Source organism: Guillardia theta, assembly GCF_000315625.1.
Source record: "Guillardia theta CCMP2712 unplaced genomic scaffold GUITHscaffold_6, whole genome shotgun sequence".
Classification (NCBI taxonomy): Eukaryota; class Cryptophyceae; order Pyrenomonadales; family Geminigeraceae; genus Guillardia; species Guillardia theta.
The window spans coordinates 670,822-687,522 of NW_005434668.1; the positions used below are offsets into that span (position 1 = coordinate 670,822).

At 55.6% G+C, this 16,701-nt stretch overlaps 5 protein-coding genes across 5 annotated transcripts; 3 read left to right on the forward strand and 2 right to left on the reverse strand.

The window, feature by feature from the left end:
- Positions 1-248: 248 nt before the first annotated feature.
- Positions 249-675, forward strand: GUITHDRAFT_101043 (hypothetical protein; the record flags this gene model as incomplete). Its single annotated transcript, XM_005840265.1, has 2 exons — positions 249-461; positions 598-675. The coding sequence occupies 2 exons, from the start codon at positions 249-251 to the stop codon at positions 673-675; spliced, it is 291 nt and encodes a 96-aa protein (XP_005840322.1).
- Positions 676-3,775: 3,100 nt separating this feature from the next.
- On the forward strand, positions 3,776-6,000 carry GUITHDRAFT_133073 (hypothetical protein; the record flags this gene model as incomplete). The annotated part of the gene is made up of 6 exons (XM_005840266.1): positions 3,776-3,808; positions 4,101-4,847; positions 4,942-5,601; positions 5,707-5,792; positions 5,862-5,913; positions 5,962-6,000. The coding sequence occupies 6 exons, from the start codon at positions 3,776-3,778 to the stop codon at positions 5,998-6,000; spliced, it is 1,617 nt and encodes a 538-aa protein (XP_005840323.1).
- Positions 5,974-7,403, reverse strand: GUITHDRAFT_150387 (hypothetical protein). The gene is made up of 8 exons (XM_005840267.1): positions 6,790-7,403; positions 6,684-6,745; positions 6,553-6,633; positions 6,481-6,509; positions 6,313-6,433; positions 6,217-6,249; positions 6,116-6,167; positions 5,974-6,066 (listed from the first exon to the last, which is right to left on the reverse strand). Exons 1-8 carry the CDS (start codon positions 7,277-7,279, stop codon positions 6,041-6,043), a joined length of 894 nt encoding a protein of 297 aa, XP_005840324.1. The 5' UTR covers positions 7,280-7,403; the 3' UTR covers positions 5,974-6,040.
- A 273-nt stretch (positions 7,404-7,676) lies between these two features.
- Positions 7,677-9,122, reverse strand: GUITHDRAFT_101047 (hypothetical protein; the record flags this gene model as incomplete). The annotated part of the gene is made up of 9 exons (XM_005840268.1): positions 7,677-7,788; positions 7,838-7,909; positions 8,030-8,146; positions 8,234-8,322; positions 8,389-8,467; positions 8,519-8,595; positions 8,654-8,873; positions 8,920-8,948; positions 8,994-9,122. 9 exons carry the CDS (start codon positions 9,120-9,122, stop codon positions 7,677-7,679), a joined length of 924 nt encoding a protein of 307 aa, XP_005840325.1.
- Positions 9,123-10,009: 887 nt separating this feature from the next.
- On the forward strand, positions 10,010-13,944 carry GUITHDRAFT_101048 (hypothetical protein; the record flags this gene model as incomplete). Its single annotated transcript, XM_005840269.1, has 20 exons — positions 10,010-10,150; positions 10,209-10,263; positions 10,687-10,720; positions 10,766-10,897; positions 10,951-11,341; positions 11,384-11,449; positions 11,605-11,691; positions 12,023-12,067; positions 12,108-12,290; positions 12,339-12,386; positions 12,522-12,581; positions 12,851-12,890; positions 12,981-13,022; positions 13,073-13,134; positions 13,188-13,231; positions 13,274-13,400; positions 13,464-13,523; positions 13,565-13,646; positions 13,686-13,765; positions 13,807-13,944. 20 exons carry the CDS (start codon positions 10,010-10,012, stop codon positions 13,942-13,944), a joined length of 1,917 nt encoding a protein of 638 aa, XP_005840326.1.
- Between the last annotated feature and the right edge of the window lie 2,757 nt (positions 13,945-16,701).

Consider the following 16,701-nt stretch of genomic DNA (forward strand, 5'->3'; position numbering starts at 1 on the left):
CTGGTCAAGAAATGTGCGAATCCGGGGAATAAATCTGCCTCCTCGACGAATGGCTGACAGGGCAGGAATAAGAAGATCCGGCATCCGGCCAAGAAGGACCCCTTGGAGGATATGTTTGCAGTAGAGCTTCAAAGCTGTACTTCGTTCATAATGCTGGAGCGATCCTCTACCGTCGTGTGAGGGCTCCTGGCCTTCCCGCATCGCTATGCTCAGACCACTCAAGGGCGCTCTTGTCTGGTGCGAGGCGCATGACGCCCTTGCGGGCGCAAGCACTTCTCGAGCCAGAGGACAGCTCCTCCTCGGACTTTGTCGAGTCGCCCGAGGAGGAGACTTCGCCGGAGGTCTCCGACTCCGATGGGGGAAACATCCAGAGTGGAGCCGACGATCGGCGCGGGGCTAGCGAAGCGTCTCCGTCCCTCACTGTGACGTCGGGTGCCTCCGGAGAGCTCGACACCACTGGGGTGCTTGCTGCTGGTCCGAGCTCGCCTGCTTCCTCCCGGCATCGGTCGGGTCACGCCGGTCCTTGGGCATTGCTGCGGCGTCGCCGCCGTCACGGGCGGCTACCACTGACTCGGCTACCGCTGACTCGGAGGCTAGCGAGGAGGCCAGCAGCAGCAACAGCAGCAACAGCAGCAACTGAGGTCGATTTACTGGCAACAGCAGCAACAGCAGTAACCGCGTCAGCAGCAGCAGCAGAAGCAGCAGCAGCAGCAACGCCAGCGTCAGCAGCATCGTCCGCGTCAGCAGCAGCAGCAGCAGCAGCAGCAGCAGCATAGGATTTACTGGCAGAAGGTAAAAAGTCGCAGCAGCAGCAGCAGCAGCAACACCAGCCGCGGCACTGCGGCAACCACCACAGCAGCGACCACAACCGCGCGGGCCGAGGGAGCAGCGGCAGTCCGGCAGAAGGTAAAAAGTGCCTCAAGCAAAACAAAGCAGGAACAAGCTAAACCTCCTGGCACACAGGAATCTGAGCCTGCTCCTCCGCCGCGACCTACGCTGTCCCTCGATTCATCAGTTCACTGCGGGTGACCTTCATCGGGCGGTACGGACACTACTGAGCTCCGGCATCTACAAGGCTGAATCTTTCGCTGATCTTCTTGCTGAAGCACAAGAGAAGTTTCCTGCTGGTGCGTCGCCTGCCTTTTATTCCTCCTGCATGCTCCTGCTGCTTGTTGCTTGATTGCCTGACCCTTAGGCTGCTTGTCTGCGCGGCTTCGCGCTTGGGCTGGCGCTGCCGCGTCTGGGTGCCAGTGTGATTGTGCAGCTTCTCGCTGTGGACTGTGTGCCTGCCGGTTCAGCTTGTTCCTGCTTTGTTTTGCTTGAGGCACTTTTTACCTTCTGCCAGTAAATCCTATCAGTGCCTTTGGAAGTGCTTCCGCGGCTCATCTCACCCAGCAAGCGCTTGCAGTACGGTACTGCAGGTGGATTTGACTGACATCCTCGACACCACTAGCCTGATCCAGGCGATCAAGCGCTACAGCTCCTTTTCAGAGCGTCATCGATACAGTGGGGGATCCTCGTTCTCGACGGCAGGTACCCTCCCATGAGGGCCGCAAGATGAAGGGCGATATCCACATCCCTGGAATCCGCGATCGAGGGTCTGAGCAGTACGAGGGCTTGATGGCGGACGTGACGTTGGTCCACCCTTACATTGGCAGCTCTGCCGACCTGACCAAGTGGGGGGAGGTCAACCTCGCTGTGGACTGTGTGCCTGCCGGTTCAGCTTGTTCCTGCTTTGTTTTGCTTGAGGCACTTTTACCTTCTGCCAGTAAATCCTATACCTCGACGCCCTCCATGTTGCAGCGTCTGACAAGATTCGCAAACATCGCGCTGCATATGCTATGACTACTCCTGTGCCAGGAGGTTTAGCTTGATCCTGCTTTATTTTGCTTGAGGCACTTTTTACCTTCTGCCAGTAAATCCTATACTCCTCCACGTGCCTCCGGAGAGCTCGACACAACTGGGGTGCTTGCTGCTGGTCCGAGCTCGCCTGCTTCCTCCCCGGCATCGGTCGGGTCACGCCGGTCCTTGGGCATTGCTGCGGCGTCGCCGCCGTCACGGGCGGCTACCGCTGACTCGGCTGGATACCGCTGACTCGGAGGCTAGGCTAGCGAGGAGGACTACCTCGAGCGGTACCGTGTTCCTGTGTCCAGCCTCCCTCCGTCCGCTGCCCCTGGCGGACCCCCGGGCAACGCCGGCTCCTTGTCGGCGGCTGCCCTTTCTCCGTCCGCGGCCGCCCGCTTTGTGGCGGCAGCGGACGTCTCGACTGACAGTGGTCAGTCGGCTGCCTCCGGGTATCGCGTCTAAGGGATTTTCTTCCTCCTGCATGCTCCTGCTGCTTGTTGCTTGATTGCTTGACCCTTAGGCTGCTTGTCTGCGCGGCTTCGCGCTTGGGCTGGCGCTTCCGCGTCTGGGTGCCAGCAGTGCTGGTTCTTTTCGGGCTTGTGTTTTGTGTGTGATTGTGCAGCTTCTCGCTGTGGACTGTGTGCCTGCCGGTTCAGCTTGTTCCTGCTTTGTTTTGCTTGAGGCACTTTTTACCTTCTGCCAGTAAATCCACTATTCGCTTTGCGGGGACCGATGACCAAGGGTGGAGGATTCGGCAACACCTGTCACCCCTTTCGAGTCATCCTGCCGCGAGACATTGCAGAGTTGGGTACGGGAAGCAGGAAGGCGGGAAGGTGCTCAAAGAGCAGAACAAGGGTCTGATAGCTGGACGAGGAAGGATCATATCGATCGATGAATTGCAGCAAAGACACAAGACAAGTCAGCCAAAGCTCTGCAGTCTCACCAAAGAGGTGAGACGCAGTGACATGAGGACGAAAGCGCTCATGAATATAGAGGAAGACTCGGAGGTTGGACATCAACCACTTCTGCCAGTAAATCCTGCCTGGTTTACTGCAGCAGCCGCCGACAAGGTTTTTTCAAGCTGGTATTGTAATATCTGAGCGATCTGAGCCGTCGACATTCCTCCAAGAGATAAGAGCTGGGATAGGCTCCCTCCCTCGCGGCCTCAAGGTCCTCGCTTGGCTCGAAGCTTGAAGGACCGGTCATGTGCAATCTTGACCGTACCTCGGTGGCTCGAAACAAGCAAGACCCTCATGCATAGAGCATACAACAACAAAAGCGGGGCCACACGTTTTACCTTATGCGAGTGGAATGTTTACTCGCAGAAGGTAAAAAGTGCCTCAAGCAAAACAAAGCAGGGGAAAGCTAAACCTGCATGCACACAGCGCACAGCGAGAAGCGGCACAAACACACACAGAAAAACAAGACCAAAAGTAAACATCAAAAGGCCGCACGTAACTGTGACAGCAACAAACGCGGCGCAAACACACAAAGCACCAGACCAAAAGTAACCAGCACTGCCACCGTGATACCGGCATCATAGCAGGGACGCCTAGTAAACTGCGGCCCAACTCGATAGCGAGTCACTTGAAAACTGAAACTCGAAGTTGCCGCATCATGTGCTGCGTCACACACCGTCCGGACTCGAGGAGGTGTCCTCTGTGTCTCACGAGTCAAGGGAGTCCGATGCGCATCATGTGGTGAGGCGCTGACGTTATTGTAGGGCTGACATCGCCCCCGGCCCGGGCCGGGCCGGGGGCGACTCGCCGTCAGTGAGGCTCCCGGGTCGAAAGCAGGATCAAGCAACTGAAGTACCGACGGTGTCACGGTCCGAGCGGCCCGGCCGCCCGGGACTCCGACGGCGGGAGTCCCGAGTCCCGGGCGGAGGTATTCGCTGGCTTCACCAGGTAAACCAACTAGCAATCGCATCATGGCTGAGGATCTAGACGGAGGGGAGTTTGAGGTGATCGTGATAGGAACAGACACGATGCAGGCAAGTCAAGACTTGTCTTACCTGTCCTTCACTGCTCTCTCTTCCTCTTCCTCTTCCTCTTCATGTAACTTCCCCTTCCTCTTCACCTATGCTCCCTGTTGGGCGACTCCACTCGGCCCTTGCGCCTTTGCTCATTTTGACTCCTCGCGGTTGTGCCTCCTTCGCTGCTCATGGTATAATTCTGACTTCTGACTTCTTTCCCTTGCACCCCTCACGCCTGATGCCTACCCTACGTCGTGATGTTCCTTTGGCATCCTCTCAGGCTGTGCTCGCGGCTTCCTTGGGGCGGATGGGAAGGAGAGTTTTGCATCTCGACGCTCTACCCTTCTACGGTGAAACCTCATCGACTCACGACCTGGATCAGCTGGAGGAGTGTCTTGAACAGCTCTCGTCGGGAGGTCAAGGAGGGGCGTACGGCCTTCATTTCGACGAGGACAAGATTGCACGATCAATCAAGGTGGCGGCATGGGAGGCAACGGAATGCGACAAGATGGGGCGTCCGGTGATCGAAGACGGCTGCTCACGAGGTCGACCAGACCGTCTGACAGCGATGCCGTCAAACAGAAGGCCAATCATGTATGCGAACGTGAGAGTTGAAGCTCGAGAGGAGCCGAAGCAAGGCGAAGCCAAGAAGCATTTCAACATTGATCTCTCCCCGCGACTGAACTTGAGCAGCGGTCGCATGATCTCTTCGCTTGTCCAATCAGGTGTGGGACGGTACCTCGAGTTTGTCCCTCTCAAGTGGACGAGTTTCTTGGACGGTTCTAGCCCTGCACCATGCTTGTGCAAGATCCCAATGAGCAAAGCAGAGATTTTCCAGTCGAAGATCATCACGCCGATGGAGAAACGCCTCCTGATGAAGTTCTTGCAGCAGTCGGTGGTTCTGGGTGGCGTGTCAGAAGCAGCAGCAGGCGGTTGGGCCATCGAGGGGATCGGAGAGAGCGAGAGGGAGCAACTTGGCTTCCAACGTGCCGTCGGCCACGTGGGAAATGCAAAACATGCAGAAGAAGTGCGGGAATCAGCAGAGCAGCAAGACAAGACGCTCGACGAGGCCATGCAGGCAACTTTGCTGCTGTGTGTTGCCTTTTTGATGGAAAGACCAGGAAGCGAGGCTAACGGAGAAGCTCAAGGATTTCATCGCTCTTGGAATTTGCTTCTCATCTCGTGACCTGCCGCTCCCAAAGGCTGTCGAGAGAGTCACAACCTACACACGGAGTTTGGGAAGATACGCGGACAGCGCTTTCCTCTGCTGCCTGTACGGAGCTTCGGAGCTCCCGCAAGGCTTCTGTCGTATGTCTGCGGTCTACGGAGGGACGTACGTGCTTCGGAAAGGACCTTCTCAGTTCCTCTTCAAGGACGACGGCAGTGCTGGCGGGATCATCTGCAACGATGGGAAAATCTTCCGAGCTCCTCTGATCTTTTGCTCGCCCTTCTACTGTCCCAAAGAGCTGCTAACGTCGCCAAACTCACTAGGAAACGATATGGTAGAGGAGCGCGTGGTGAGCAGGTGCATTTGTATCAGCGAGAGGGCCATTGGGGATGACGGATCTTCGCTTCTTGTTCTCCCTCCTCGTTCTTGCGACAACTCTGTGCCTATCCGGGTCTTGCAACTCGATTGGAGCACTCAGAGCGCTCCTCGAGGTCTCTACCTTTGGCTCCTTTGGGCCTCCGAGCTCGGTTCGTTTGACCTCAGCTCGGCCGTAACGCTTCTCGAGAGCATGACAGGCAGCTCGTGCGTTAAGCGAGTCATCTACTACCATCAGGTACTTCAGCTCGCATTTTACATGTTGTGAGAGCCACAGGTGTCAAAAGAAGGAACAAGTTGGCGCTCCTCAACTGAAGCCCAGCTCTACCCATCTCGCCTGCAGTTACGGCAGGGATTCTGGGTCACCCCCAACCTTAGTCCAGCAGTTGACAGCGGTGAAGCCATTGAGGTGGCCGAGGCAATCTTCAGGTCAAAGCTGTTCCCGTCTTTTCCTCCACTCTCTCCTAGCTCTGCGTTAGTTTGACTTGGCATTCTCAGACAAATCGTCGGTTCAGAACATGTCTTCCTCGACGCCATGCAAGAGCCGGAGGTTGGCTTGTGCTGTCACAATGAGGGGGATGCACTGATGGATTGGCAGAGCGGGATAGACGAGGAGTATCACAAGATTCTTGAATGAGGTAAGCTAAGGGGCATGCAAGCTTGAGCGCAGCCTTCTACTAGCTTCGAGACGGAGCCAAGTCGCCTGCTCGTTTGAGACATTAAAGGCCTCCGGATGAGGAGAAAAGCAATACCCGAGACGAGATTCTCTTCCTCGAGAGGGGGGATGATCTTCCAGTTTGGGCTCTACAGGGCAGCCATGAGGTGAGAGATGGAGAGGACCAGTGAGAGATACCTGCTGAGTCCGGAGCCAGTTGAAGTCTTCCACCTGCTGCAGAGTCATTTCCCTTCCCATGGCCCCTTGTTGACCCTCCGTCCTTCCTCATCTCACCCTGGACCACATGTCTGAGTCCTGATCAAGCCCAAACCCTTGCAAGTGCTTCTCGCAACCTGCATACTGGAAGTTGTATCGTCCGAATCGCAACTGCTTGCTGTGCTCAATTATGGGGCCACTGTGGGAAGAGTGATCAGAGTCAGCAAGCACCCGAGCATGGTAGACCTTCTTGTATGCACGTAAAAATCGCATGCCTGAATGAGAGTGAGCAACGCAAGCGACCAGGTCCGCAGGTACCTCAGCGCTGTGAATCCTCAATTGCTGCGCAGCTACTGAGATCTCACACCTCTCAAGTTTTTCTGCGAGGACTGAGCGAACCTGCGTCAACGTCAGCGTCACTCTCCTTCATGATCACCATCGTCCTCAACCGGGCCAACGTAAACTTTGCAGCCTTCTAACCTATCTGCTCGCAAGGCCCCACAAGTGTCGCCTGCGTGAAGTCATTGATCGATGGCAGAAGACCAAGATAGAGACAGATATAGATGGTGCATCTCCTCAGCCTCGACAGAACAAAGTCTCGTCCACCAACTTCACCAGCTCGCTTGACAAGGACTTGATCTTCTCTGTCGATGAAGCACAGTTCTGCATCGATGTCCCCAGCACGCGTGTCGCCTTGAAAATGATCTTGTCGAGAGGTCGATCCTGTATCTCCATGGATTGAATGTAAGAGGGCAGAAAGTGGAGCTGGAGGGCATCTTCGAGATTTGAAGGAGAACGTGGCAGGAGGTGAAAGCGCATGGCGACTTGTCGTGATCATTTCATGCAGTTTGCATACGGTCTCATTTCCCAGCCTAAGGTCATAACTTGGTAGAAATAGGCTGGCTCGCGCCACCTTTTCCTGCAGCCCTGCCGCTACTTCATTTGCTTGTTTCAGTCTCTCCATAAGCGCACGTCGAGTCTCAGCCCGATCAGCCTCTTGGTCCTGATCCTTAAGAAAGGCTTCGACGACATCCAACGCCTCCATGATGATCCGTTTGTCCTCATTGAAGGAGCCCCAGAACAAGAAGCAGGATTCCGGACCCTCCTTTCTCTCCTTTCCTCGCAGACTTCTCTGACTCCCCGTCTCCTTGTCTCGCTCCCTCCCTTCCTCTGCTCTCCCCATGGACATGCCGCACTGCCGCCAAATATCAAAACTTTGAATTCTCAGGCCCGCCCCAGCCTAAAAACTTCTCTGAAAGAGAGACATGCAGCCGTTGAACTGCGACAGAACACGTCGAGCAATGAAGTAGCTCAGATGTATTTACACGAGAAACGAGAGAAGAAGCTACAGGAGAAGAAGGAGAGGACGATGAAGACGAGGAGGAGCCATCAGCCTTGATTATGACAATGTGGGAGAGACTAGCCCCAGCCGTTCAAACTGTTCAAAGGTCCTTGGTTTCTTCTACATATTGCATGCCGACGGCCTCAAGAGCATCGCGAAAGTGATCAGGGATGGGAGCGACGACCTTGAGGTCGTGTTGACTTAACGGATGTCTGCCACCGATCAAGTAAGCGAGCAGCAATCTTCAAGCATGGGATGCACGTGAACTGAAGGCTCCGGGCGTGAAGCTTCAAGGGAGTGCGAAACTTTTCAGCATCGAAGTGCTTAAGGGAGCTGAAGTCAAATCAGCCTCCTCACGTCCTCCCCCTCGTTCATGTCCTCATCAGCATCTCCTTGCTTTTCTCGTCTCCTTGTCCTCTTCTGCTACTGCTTTCCCTTCCTCACGCTTCTCACCTGGACTCCTTCAGTTCCTCGTCGCTCGCAGTGTAGAGCTCTGCCTCCTTCCCGTATACGTTGTCTCCAACAATCGGAAGGCCGGCGTGCATTGCATGGATGCGAATCTGATGAGTTCTGTCGTGCAGACGCACAAGGTGAGTCGAGGAACAAGCGAGAGGATCAGTAGTGAAATGAAGTTGAAGAGGAGGGCTCAAGGAGAACCTTCCTGTCTTTGGCAAGGCTCGCAGAAGCGTCATGCTCTGCGTTCTTGACCTCCCAAGAACCTCGAATCGTGTTTCAGAAGGTTTTCCCTGTGTGATTGTTAGGGCCCTGGGTATGGGGCTGAAAGCTTTCAACAGCAACGGCGTCAGTCTCACGTCTGGAGAGACGCATCGGAGGAGCTTGCGGTGAGGATGAAAGTCTATCGCTGCATTCACCACGAAGGCGTCTACTTCCCTGCCATCACAGCTGGTCATCGCAGCCTCCGATCTCACTCAACACTCTCACGGTGAAGAACCATCCACGAGGCAAAAGTACTCTTTGACCACCTTCCTCTCTCGGAAGATCTCATGCATCAGGGGCACCTTGCAACGAAAAGCGTGTAGTCAGCCGTCAAAGACCAGGGGAAGCGCGGGAGGTCACCATTCGCTGCTCTTTGGCATAGACGACAACTCCCGACGTCCACATGTCCAACCTGTGTATGACAAAAGGAGTCTTTCCGAGGTGTCCGATCACACGGTTGAGCAGAGTCCCAGACAAGAATCTGTGCGGCGGATTCATCTGCATGCCGGGAGGCTTTGAGACGAAGATGAGGTCGTCGTCTTCGTACAAGACTTGCAAGGGACCATGATCAGCTTGCAGCCTACCCGGGCATTCAGAACCATCAAGTCTCAACAAGGGGGACCTACGGAATCGTCTTGGAAAGTGCCTTATAATCCTGCAGCATGAAATCACTTGCGGGGCTTCTCTGACCGCAACTTACCACAGTCCCGTCAGGCTGGGTGAATTGTTTGAGAAGTTGGGGTGAGATGAAGGACTGAGCTATCCTCTTCTCGTCATCTGTGAGCGGCTTTGGTGTTGAACTCTTCCTTGGTTGTTCGCCTTCTCCCATGTCCAATGCCTTTCCTGTCAGTCTCCGACAAACAGTTTTCTGCCGAACATCTCTGATCTCACGAAAGCAAGGAGATTTGGGAAGAGCAGAGCAAGGCGAAGTGAAGAGAGGAGAGATGAACGAGCACGAGGAGAGTAGAGGAGAGGATAGTGAGCATGAGGAGAGGAGAGGAGAGGAGAGCGAGCATGACGAGCCTCCAACGAGCACGAGCGGAAGCATTTTCCAAGGCAGTTTCGGCATGAGGCCGCAATTCAGTCGTTAGAATCCGTTACATTTTGACTGGAAGGGGTGTGTATTATTGGGACAGGTAGGGGTAGTAGGGGCCGTCCTGAACGAGAACGATGCGGCGGAGAGCGTGGGCGATGACGGTGGCGATGATGCTGATCAGACGGCTGGAAGGAGGAGGAGGAGGAGGAGGAGGAGGACGAGGGCCCTTGCACCTCTCTTCCTTACCGCCATCCCTCTCCTCCCTCTCCTCCCTCTCCCCCGCTGGTTTTGTTGGGCCTGCAGCGCCATTGTTCGCAATGAGCACGGTGGGGCATGCCTTGCTCCGAGGAAGAATGCGCCTTAGCGGAGGAAGCGAAGAATCAGACAAGACAACCATGAGAAAGAAACGGACGAGGGAGGAGATGCTTTCCCCTCAGCTGCCCTCCTCTCGAAGAGCACTCTCCCTCTCATCCTTCTCTACATCGTCGCCAGGGCCTGAACAAAGTGCTGATTTTCATCCAGAAACAGGACTTCAAGGAGAGGAGCTCCCCCCTCTGCTCGCGGCATGGGTAGACAGGCTCCCTCAAGATCTTCTTGAAGTGCTCAGGGTGATCGAGGAGGAAGGAGGTGGACGGGTTTGGCTTGTGGGAGGCTGCATACGGGACTGCCTCGCAGGCCTCATGCCTTGGGAGATCGACTTGGCGACGACCCTGGAGCCTTCGGAGATGCTTCGCCTCTTCCCTCGAGCTCTCGACACGGGCAGCCAGTACGGCACAGTGACGATTAGAAAGGGAGGAGTCAGCGTGGAAGCGACCACGTACGTTGTTTGACTGACGGCCCTAAATGATGAACCCCAAACTTGTTCTTGTCTATGTCCAGTCCATCGTGTCACTTACGACATGCTCGTTCAGGCTGCGAGCTGACGGGACTTACGGTGACGGACGTCGACCAGAGACAGTGACCTTCGGGCGATCCCTGAAAGAAGACCTGTGACACTCCCTCATCCCCAACCATCCTTGTCCTTTCCCTTCCTCTTCCTTTCTCTCTTCTTCTCTCTCCCTCCTCCCTCCATCATATTCTTCCTCTTTTTCATTTCCGATCACTCCTCCTTCCCTTCTCTACCTGCTCGTTCCCCCAGCCCATTCGTTTCTATTCCTTCTCCTGTCTTGTTTTTTGACAATTTCTCCTTCTCTACCTCCTCTCACCAACTCCGTATTCGCCTTTCAAATTTTTTGCATTCGTTTTTCTTCCTCTTCCTCTGCTTTCACAGTATCAGCAAGCAATTTTTGCCTCCATTCCTCCCTCGATCACCGAGTCATGCTCTTGCTGCCTCGGATCCTCTTACCCTTGTTTTCAGGCTACGCCGAGACTTCACTATCAATGCGATGGCGGTCGATGTGGGGCGGAGGAAGCTATTTGACCCGTGGGGGGGGCAGGTGCTTCTCGCGCCCGCTCGCACTCGATCTCATCCTCCTTCAGCACGATGTGAAGCAGAGTATTCTCCGAGCTGTCGGGGATGCCAAGGAAAGGCTGCGAGAGGATGGGCTTCGAGCAATGCGAGCATATCGGTGAGCTGCTGCAGGTGTGATGGAGGAGGCGGACAGAAGCTGAGCCGCCGCAGGTTCATGGACGGCAAGTCCGGGCAGAGACACGCGGACGAGTCGCTGCGAGTAGCTCTAAGAGGATCGTCCAAGCTGCTGGCTCGCGTCTCCAAGGAGAGAATCTGGACTGAATTCTCAAAGATCCTCGCGGGCCCTCGAGCCCCGCTCGTCGTTAGGAGGATGGCAGAGGATGAAGTCCTCAGCTCCGTGACGCTGCTCCCTGTCTCTCCGCGCGGCCTTCGTGCCCTGGAGTGTCTTAGCTGCAAGGACCTGCCCCTCTGGGCTGAGCAAGCGACGGAGATGGAGAGCTCGCACAAGGTTCAGGTCGCTCAGTATGACAAGCAGCTGACGGGAAGGCAGTCGTACAAGGAAGATGTTCTGATGAACCCCAAGCCTCCCAAGAAGCCTCAGGTCACGTGAGCACATGACGATGCCAGCTGACGACGCCAGCAGCCTCACTCGCACTACGCCTTCATCGACTTTGAGGCGACGTGCGACGATAGGAGAGGTGAAGTTGGGGTAATTGAGTGGATAAAGAGAGTGGGGCAGAAAGCAAGGAGGAGGGAGGAGGGAGGAGGGAGGAGGGAGGAGGGAGGAGGGAGGAGGGAGGAGGGAGGAGGGAGGAGGGAGGAGGGAGGAGGGAGGAGAGGTCTGCGAGGGCTTGTGTGTGCAAGGAGAAGGAAGCTGAGGCCATGCCAGGCTTCTCGCCCTCAGAGATCATCGAATTCCCCGTCGTCCTCGTTGAGTCCGCCTCGGGAAAGGTCTGTGAGGGCAAGTAGGAAGAAAACCCAGCTGAGTTCGAGCAGGTTGTGTCTGAATTTCACAGCTTTGTGAGACCGCGAGTTCATCCGTTCTTGACTGATTTCTGCCAAGAACTCACCGGCATCAAGCAGAAAGATGTCCTCTTTCTTCTTTTCTTGCTCTCATGCTCTCTCCTCGATCTGCCTTCGTCTCTTGTCTTCAATCGTCTCTCCTCCCCTATCTTCGCCTCGCGTTCTCTTCTCTCCTCTGCTCATCTCCTCTTCCCTGATACATCTACTTGTGCCTTTCCTCTATCATATCCTCCCCCATGTTGTTCTCATAGGTGGTCAGGTCGACTCGGCCCCGGAGTTCAAGGAAGTTCTTGCCAACATGCTGGTCTGCTCGTTTCGCTTGATCGTGTGCTCAGCTACTGCAGGACTGGTTGGCTGAGCTGGGGCTGCCGGAGGGGTCGGTCATGTTTGCAACTGATGGCGACTGGGACCTTCGCTCGATGCTGCCCAGGCAGTGCGAGCTGGCGGAGGTGCCGCAGCCTGTGGCCCTTCAGCGTTGGGTTGACATCCGGCGAGTCTTCTCCGAGACCCTTAAGACTGGAAACAAGGTGAACAGCAGCTGGGGAAAGAGAAGTGGAAGTGACTTGCCGGGGAAGGGGCTGATGAGCATGTGCCAAGCGCTGGGAATCAACTTCGTCGGGCAGGTGGGGGGGTGAGGGGCAGCTGGAAGTTGAGGTGGACGGGAGCTGAATGAGGAAGGGGGGAAAGGGATTGAATGAGGAAGGGGGGAAAGGGATTGAATGAGGAAGGGAGGAAAGGGATTGAATGGACAGGCTCAGGCTCACTCGGGGATCTGCGACGCTCGAAACATCGCAAGAGTAGGTCTGGTGCTTATGCAGGTGAGGAGGAGGAGGAGAATGAGGGGAAGGAGAACGAGAAGGAGGAGAAGGAGAACGAGAAGGAGGAGAAGGAGAAGGAGGAGAAGGAGTGTGGTTGGTGTGTTGGGGGGAAGCTGTCAAGAGCAGTACAGAGGCTCAAGAGGTCCGAGGGAAAGAGGGGGAAGGAAGCAATCTGATATGAAAGATGAGAAGATGGAAGTGAAGCAGAGGCGAGAGGAGATGAGGGCAGCAGAGGGAGTGAGAGAATGTGTTTTCTTACTGCGAGATAGGAGCATGATGCCGTACTTTCGTCCAACAGTCAGATCAAGGGTGACCCTCATGCTCTTCCCTCCTCCTCTGCGTCTCTGCCGCCTCCTCGTCCTCGTCCCCTTGCCTATTTCCTCACTCACTTGCGACTAGAACTAGACTCCAGCAGGAAGGAGCAGACGGTGGAGGAGGCCGGTGAGACTGGTGAGGCTTCAATGATATCCGCTTGGTCTGACGACAAGAAGCGACCTACGATGAGCAGCGAGAAAGCTCGATCTGCGCGCGCATGTCACTCCTGGTTGCACATGTGAGGAGCTGATGTTTCCCTCAGCTTCGTCTTGTTGTCTCATGCTAGTCCAGGTGGGCTTTGCCGAGCTTGAAGACGCTCTTCGTAGGATGAAGCTGTGGGGAGCAATTCTCTTCCTCCTCCTCTGAGCGTTTGTCAGGTCGCGAGACGAGATGAGGAGAGTCAGGACGCACGTGAAGCTCCTCGGCTTCTTGCCGCATCCTCGCAGCCCAGGAGAACTTCGTCGCTACCGTGCTATTCTCGGCTCTCAGCTCGTCAAGATCCAAGTACAGTCTACGTCCTCTTCCTCTTCCTCTTCCTCTTCTCCCTGCGTGGTGACACCCGTCCAGTTAAAGTTGGAAGCCGCTTGGGCAGCAGCAGATGAAAGCGAGGAGAAGGAGAAGAAGATGGTGAGTGGAGGAGCAGGCTTCCTCGACTGATGCTTGCTCAGCGACTAGTGGAAGACGTGGAGCGTGAACTCTCAGCTCTGCCTCCTCTCAAGGCTCCCAACAGTCCACAGCCTCTTGTCTCAGGTTAACCTCCCCTGCAAGAGCCCAGCTCAACCTCAGCAGGAACGTGGCTGATGAAGGTGGGGGGAGTCGCTCCTGGGCCACTGGTGGGTCGTCTGAAGGATTATCTTCATTACTGCCAGGTCCTCGTCCCCCCCCCTCCTCTTGTCTCAAGTTCCATCAGGTCGATCAAGACCTCGAGACTCCCGAGCAGGTCCAGCAAGTCTTCCACGACATCGAGCTGCTCGCCCGCGACATGGATCAGCTCTCCTACTCTGCGCACTTGGAAGGCCTTCCGCGCCTCCAGTGGCCACCAGCGTGAGCTGCCCGACCTCCTCTAGTCCGACCCGAAGAGAAGAGAAGCCGCGAGCTCCGGGTTGCCGTTGGTTCCTCGCAGAGCTGCTTTAGCTTGATCGCGCGTGAACCCCATGTCTACCAAGCTCTGAATAGCTGACTCCGGAAACTCATCTCCTGCTCCTGCTCCTGCTCCTGCTCCTGCTCCTGCTCCTCCCGCTGCTCCTTGGCCAACCACGCCTGCGCACGATGATCATGTAAAAGCGAACTTGAGGCAGCGAGACCTTGCTGCTTGTCCTCCATCTCGACGTCTTGTCCCGCTTCTTCGATGCGGAGGTGCTTCGGGATATCACCCTCTCCCAGGAAGCTGCACGTGACAGCAACGAGGTGTCAGGATTTGCTAGACTTCGAGGAAGTAGGAGAAAAGAGAGGTAGTAGAAGAGAGAAGTAGGAGGAGAACGGCTCACGGGACTGAGCAGGCGTCGCAGGAGAGAACATTGTTCTTGAGGTCGATGCACATCTTTCATAGATCAGCTCAAGTCACTTCGCCTGCGTCTCACCTGATGTCTCCGCAGGTTGTCAAGTCCAAAGAGAAACTCCATCGACTGATCCTCCAGCACTGTGATGGAGATGGTGATGAACATGTCCCCGAGTTTCATTCCTGCCGCATGTACACGGCCGATGATCTTCGAGGTCCCAACTCCCTTCGCTACCCCCGCATATCCTGCGACCACTCGTCACTTCCCTCCTGCTCTCCCTCTCCTGCCTGTCTCTCCTGCTCTCCCTCTCCTGCCGGTCTCTCCTGCTCTCCCTCTCCTGCCTGTCTCTCCTGCCTGCCTGCCTGCCTGCCTGCCTGCCTGCCTGCCTGCCTTCCTTTCCTCCCAATCTCTCTTACGGTAGTCGATGAGGCGCATCAAACCCAGGCGTTCGGCGCAGGGCTGCACGAGGGTGAGGCACGAGGGAGAGAGGCGAAGGAGGCAGAGCAAAGGCATAAGCACAAGACTGAGACGCGAACCTTTGACATGATAGTGCTCTGAGCGCCGCTATCCACAAACGCCTTGACTGGTCTCTACGAGACAATGTGAGAGAGGAGGAGGAAAGAGGAGGGAGGAGGGAGGAGGGAGGAAGCATTCAAGAAAGGTGGGGAAGTTGAGTACCCCATTGACTTCGCAGTCTACGTACAGCATGACAACGCGCCCGAAGGCCTCTGGGTTGAACTCCATAGCCTGCTCGAGGTTTTGATTGACATTCTCCATGCGGATCGCTTCCTCAATCTCTTTCTGCATTTCACAGCAGCTCAGGATCAACACGATGCGATTGGGTGGGAGGAGGAAGGGAGAATCACAGATGACGTGGGAAAGCAAGGGAAAGGTCCACCTGAGCCTCCACATCGAACGGGTCAGCGTTGAGTCGCATGATGGCTGCGGCTTTCTTCCTCTCGTTCTCCATCTTCTCCTTGTAGATTCCCGCGAGGGTCTGAGTGACCTGCGGCAGACACACTCAGCTCGGGTGTGAGCAGGGAGAGCAGAAGAGACTCGGTCAACGTCGCCAGCAGCCAGGCTCTCTCCTAGTTCCCGGTTGTTCTCTTGCACGCGGCTGAGCAAGCGAGGATCCTGTGCGACAGTCGCCAGCAGTTGCTGGGCCTCATTTCGAAAGCGCTGAAGCGGATCCATGCTTCCAAGAATCTGCTGCAGCATGCTTCTCTGTGAAATCGGTCCGGATGCTCGCGTGCGTCGGAGCATGAGCATGTCGTAGTTCTGGACGGAGGCCTGACGAAGCGACAGGCTGTTGACCAACGACTTACCCTCTCGCAGCAAGTCCTGCTCTCTAAGGGGCACACCGAACTCAACTTCAAGAACCGCCTTGACGTTCTCAACCGTCTCCTCGTGCTCAACTTCGATGCTTCGAACTTCTCCCTGTTCGTCTGTGACGCTCACGGTGATCGTCGCTCCCATTCCCGCACTCGACGGGGGCAAGTCAGCCGGTGCTGCTGGCTGGCTGGCTGGCTGGCTGGGAGGAGGAGGAGCTTGGCACGAGTTGCCTACCGAATCCTGACAAGAGAATCGTCTGTCAAAGATGATGGAGGAGTGAAGTAACGAAGAACGAGCGCCAAGGAAAAGGACAGAGGAAGAGGGCGGCAGACCAGGAAGGGAATGGGTATAAAGCATGGGCATGGGCATGGGCATGATAGTGAGGGAACAGGTGACGTCACCGTTTTGGCCTTTGACTTCATTGCAACTACAGTAGCACCATCTGCAATGCCCAGCTCGTCAATGCGCTTCGAGTCATCAGACAAGATTTGCCCCTTGAAGATCAGCATCGTTATCGTCCCCTGCTGATCAGCTGGAAGCAAACGAGAAGCTTCTTGCCGGAGATCCCCAACCACAGCAGAGGGAGCAAGCTCAACATCGAACTGCTCTTTGGAAACAGTCCTCAAGCTCACCCTCATCTACAACATATTTACAAGTCAGACAAACTTCCTTTCTCTAGGGCCAGGCCCAATCGTTCTCTCGCCTTCTCCTTCTCATCCATTTGTCCTCATTCCTCTCTCCTTCATCCACCCCCTCCTTCCTTTCTGCGCTCCCGTTGGCTTCTCGCTTGTTCCTTCCTCTATAGTTGGCTCCAGCTTCTATCTTTCTCTCTCTTGTTCTTTCCATTCTTCTCCTTCCTCTTCCTGTCACTCCTTCTGTTCTGTTCTGTTCTGTTCTGTTCTCTTCTCTTCTCTTCTCTTCACTTTTCTCCCTAGCTGTGCTCTTATCTGTCCATGTGACTCATCACCCTCATA

Excerpts from the sequence above, each read along its gene's own strand:
- GUITHDRAFT_150387 (XM_005840267.1), bottom strand. The coding sequence starts at position 7,279 with ATGGAGGCGTTGGATGTCGTCGAAGCCTTTCTTAAGGATCAGGACCAA. Across the intron at positions 6,434-6,480 it reads TTTTACGTGCATACAAGAAG|TGGCCCCATAATTGAGCACA; the intron begins GTCTACCATGCT and ends CTCTTCCCACAG. Across the intron at positions 6,067-6,115 it reads GGAAGAGAATCTCGTCTCGG|GCGACTTGGCTCCGTCTCGA; the intron begins GTATTGCTTTTC and ends TCAAACGAGCAG.